The sequence below is a fragment of the Plasmodium malariae genome (genome assembly GCF_900090045.1).
Source record: "Plasmodium malariae genome assembly, contig: PmUG01_00_42, whole genome shotgun sequence".
In the NCBI taxonomy this organism is placed as follows: Eukaryota; Apicomplexa; class Aconoidasida; order Haemosporida; family Plasmodiidae; genus Plasmodium; species Plasmodium malariae.
This window is the reverse complement of record NW_021638316.1, coordinates 44,283-48,779: the sequence shown is the minus strand read 5'-3', so window position 1 is coordinate 48,779 and position 4,497 is coordinate 44,283. Positions and strand designations below refer to the sequence as shown.

The 4,497-nt window shown below is 18.9% G+C and overlaps 1 protein-coding gene across 1 annotated transcript; it reads left to right on the top strand.

The window, feature by feature from the left end:
- Window positions 1-2,174: 2,174 nt before the first annotated feature.
- On the top strand, window positions 2,175-3,159 carry PmUG01_00071600 (fam-l protein; the record flags this gene model as incomplete). Its single annotated transcript, XM_029006110.1, has 2 exons — window positions 2,175-2,261; window positions 2,389-3,159. 2 exons carry the CDS (start codon window positions 2,175-2,177, stop codon window positions 3,157-3,159), a joined length of 858 nt encoding a protein of 285 aa, XP_028859218.1.
- Window positions 3,160-4,497: the final 1,338 nt, after the last annotated feature.

Sequence of the window (4,497 nt, the reverse complement as noted above, 5' to 3'; positions counted from 1 at the left end):
TTAGTCAGTAGGAATACTTCCTTTAAGAGTATTTACATTACTTTTTTTACTTCTTATTACATTAGGAAATTTACTATAATATATGTAATGAATACTAAGACTATTATTAAATTCTGAAATGGGAAATGCAACTTCATTATGGTATGTTATTTAATTATGTATTTTATTTTTTATTTATATAGTTATAAAAATCTCAAAATAAGCCAAAGAAATAGAAGAAAATAATCTCAAAATCCAGTTATAATTAATATTGTGTATTCGTATACAATTTTTTCATTTATTTAAGAAACATTTGCAGTATACTTAATGAAGCTATGCTTAAAAATATTGTTCTCTGTTAAAAATGTTTCCTTATGCAGAATATGTATTATACAAAGATATGTTGATATTTTAAAGGAAAAATCATATACTAAATATTTTTAACAGTTACTATGTTCTATATTTCATTTAGTATTGTAATTTATTTTAAAATAATTTAGTTTTTTGATATTACATATATATATAATATATTCTTCATGATTCAAATAAATGTGATATTAGCATTGCTATATATTCACTAAAAAGTATGTGCTTTCTACACAAATATTATACTCGTAAATGTTTCTTATAGATTTTTAAAATAAAAAATGATTGTTTAATTTAATATATAAAATCACAATTGGTGTAACTTTACTAATCTAATGAGATAATTTATATTTTTAACAATTATTATTTTTTTCAATGACTACATGTGATCATATAAATGATTTCTTTTAAAGGTTAATTATATATTACTTCTAATATTTACGTTGTTCTCCATTTAATAAAAACAAAACCGTTTAGTTTTTTGATGTTATATATATTTTTTATTTAAAAGTAATCATAACAATTTTAGTTTTTAAATAAATTATTATGAAACATGAGTTTTTAATAGATTATTTGAAAAATACTTTGATAGATTTTTAGATTTATATTTTATAGCACAAATATGAAATTATAAGTAAAATATAATGATATTCTCCTTTAAAAATTGAATTATTAATAGAGTATTAGCAATATTAGAATTCTTAAATCTTTACAATTATATTAGTAGCTTAGATAACATTTCGAAATTTATATTTTATCTTATGTAATTGTTAGAATTAATTCTTTTTTATAAAAATTGCTTAAATATATACTATAAATATAATGATAACAAAAAATTATATTCATTTTTACAATTCGCATAATTAAAAAACTACTATCTTCTAATACGATTATTTATGTGTTCATGCAGATGATATATTTATACATTATATGTTTATTATATGTTTATTATACTTTTTCTAAACAAATATATTAACTTAAGTAGAACAAATACGTACATAAAACTACGAACGTTTCATTTAACAAATAATAATTTAATTTTCATCCAATTAAGAGCTATATCCACCAAAAATAATTTGGGGAGTATGAAAAATCAGTCTTTATATATCTTCGAAATTTATACTTTTACGGCATATGAGGTAATTCGCTGTAAATTTGATTTCTTACTTGTATTAAAGACAAAAATATTACTTATATGTTTATCTAGTTACAAGTTTAAAATCTACAAATAAAATGGAAAGTTATAAAATTGTAGTTTTCTTTATAATTATCTTTATTTTATTATTATAATAATTAAAAATTTTTTACAAATAATTATATTTTCTAGAATATAATTTTAAAAAATTTAGAATTATTAATAGGAAAATATCACTGAAATCGATAATACTTCTACTAGGAGTTAGAACAATGTATTATCTATATTCTCTACTATCTATATTCTATATATACACCATATTCAAAATATTATGAAATCAAATATCTGCTTTTTTATTTTATTTTAAAAAGAATTAATACAAAAATTATATACTATTTTAAATAAATTATGTATGTTGAATATTTATTAGTGAACTGAGTTTATATTTTTTTATTAAATCTATTTTTTTATTAATATTATTGTGATAAAATCTTTAGAGTTTATGTTTGAAATTATTTTTTTCTATCTCTGTAGAAAAAGAAATTATAGTTACATATTTTTAATTTAATTTTAAGAAGAAATAATAAAAAACTAATTAAATAAATGATAATAGCGTTTTGTATAATTAAAGGAATATTATATTATTTTTAATTATATCCTTGATCAGTATATTACCATATTAGCGATTTACATTATGGAACGAAAAATTAAGACACTGTTATTTATTAAAATTTCTGCTTTTGTGTTTTTAAGTTGGATATGTCATTTTTACATTTATATGGTTATAATAGTTTTATTTAAATATGTATATATTATTTATATTTTTCGAGTTTTATTTTTTTCAAGATTTTATCTTAGTGTGAATTTATTCATTTGATTAAATAATAAATTTTTTTTTGCTTCTTCAGAGTAAGCAAAACAAATATTTGGTTGAGTGCTACAATCATCAAAGAAAAATATACGCAAGAAACTATCGTTTAATGGCGAAATATAAGCAGGATATGGATTCAATTATTGTATGTATAGAGGAAGAAATACCAAATAGAGTAAACGATAAAAAAAATATATCTAATAGTGAAAAATTGATCTCAAGAGAAAAGAAACCGTCAAATGGAAGTTTCCCAATAAATGTAAGAGGCCATAAAAAAAATACGAAAAATAAATCTTGTATATTTGAAACTAAACGATATTCTCATATGGAAAAAAAAATATTCAAAGAACTTGATTATGTAGATTTTCTTAAAAACAACAGAACAATAAGTAATAATATTTATAAAAAAATAATGTATAAAAAATGCGGATTGCGATTTGCTTTACCTATATTTATATTATTGGTCTTATCAATATCATTCGTGTTAGATAATTTTTGTGGATATGGGATGCTTGATGGTTTGCTTAGATTAATAACAAAGTACTTACAGTTTGGATGGATGAAAGAATTAACTTCAAAGTTGTGGCATTCCCCTTTTAGATGGTTATTTGTAGGTCAAAATGCGCTTAGTAAATCTGGTACACCAAGAAAACTCTATATAAATGAAAATATGGTTGCAGAGAGTTTTTGTGGATTTTTTATATATTTTGTACCTTTTATTATATTAGGTATCATACTTATTTTAAGGGTTGTTTATTACCATAAGAAAGTTAAAAAATATGAAAAAATTAAGTTTACGAAAAGATAAAATGAATTATAAAAAATATTTTTCCTTCTGCAATGAAAACCTCAATATGAGCTAATATGTGCATTATCTTGAATGGCACATGTGATATGTATTTTCATAATTGCATATATTTTATAAAAGGTTGTACATGTAAATGGTATCATTAATACACATTAGTAAAAATAATTTCTCTTATTTTTTTGTTAATTTTAATGTTTTAATTTTTTCAATTTGTATTTATTGATTAAGCTTAATTGATTATTTTTGACTTAATATATACACTTGTGTATTTTCATATATTCCTATGGAAGATATCTGCTTCTTTGTTGTAATTAATTAATATTAGGACAATTTATTTATTATGTTATATGTCTTGTGTAAATTTATATTTAAACTATAAATAATAATTCTTCATATTATTCTATTTTTTACTAGTCTAAAATGAATATTTGTTTACTTATTTTGGAAAACGTATGATAAGAATTAAATTAAAAATATATGTATCTTGTTCTATTTTAAGTGACATGGAACAAATAAATATATATATTACATAAAAGCAAACATAAAATTTATTATATAAAATACGTTTTTTGTGATATATATTATAAATCAATTTTATCGTAAAGCGCTTTTCAAAGTATTTATAATTTTTTTTTGCATGATATAAAAAATAAAATAAAAATATATAATAAAATATCTTTATTAAATTTAGGGTACTTATAATAGTTCAATATTTTAACAATTCTAAATATTTACAATTAAATGGATAGTTACTCTGTTTTATAATTTTAGTATTTTTTTGAACTGTGTTGTTAATTCAGTATGGGAAAAATTAATTATATATATGCTATATAGAATACATATAAATAAATATTCTATATATATTTTTAATTTTTTATATTATTAAAAAATTAAATTAATGCGTTAAAAGTAATGAATTCTTAATGCATAATATGTATAAATACTGTTTCTTTCATAATGGTAAAATATTAAGTATATTTTAATATAAGTAAAAATATAAATTATCTACATTTATATAGTAACGTGAAATTATTTTTATTTTGTGTACTTCCCAATTTTATATGTATATTAATATGTTATGTTAAGAGTTAATATTATTTTGAAGATGTATAAAAATGTATGTAGTTTATATTGAAAAATGCTAATTAATTTATATCAATAATATTTCTTTTTTAAATGAAATGAAATTAAAAAACAAAATTGTTTATCTATAGACAATTTATAAATATATTACTTTGTTCTTTTTGATGACTTGGGTTTTAATTATATCTATTAAAAATATTTCTGCATTTTTTTGTATAAATTTTTTGTGTAATAATTTAATATTAAGTATATGGA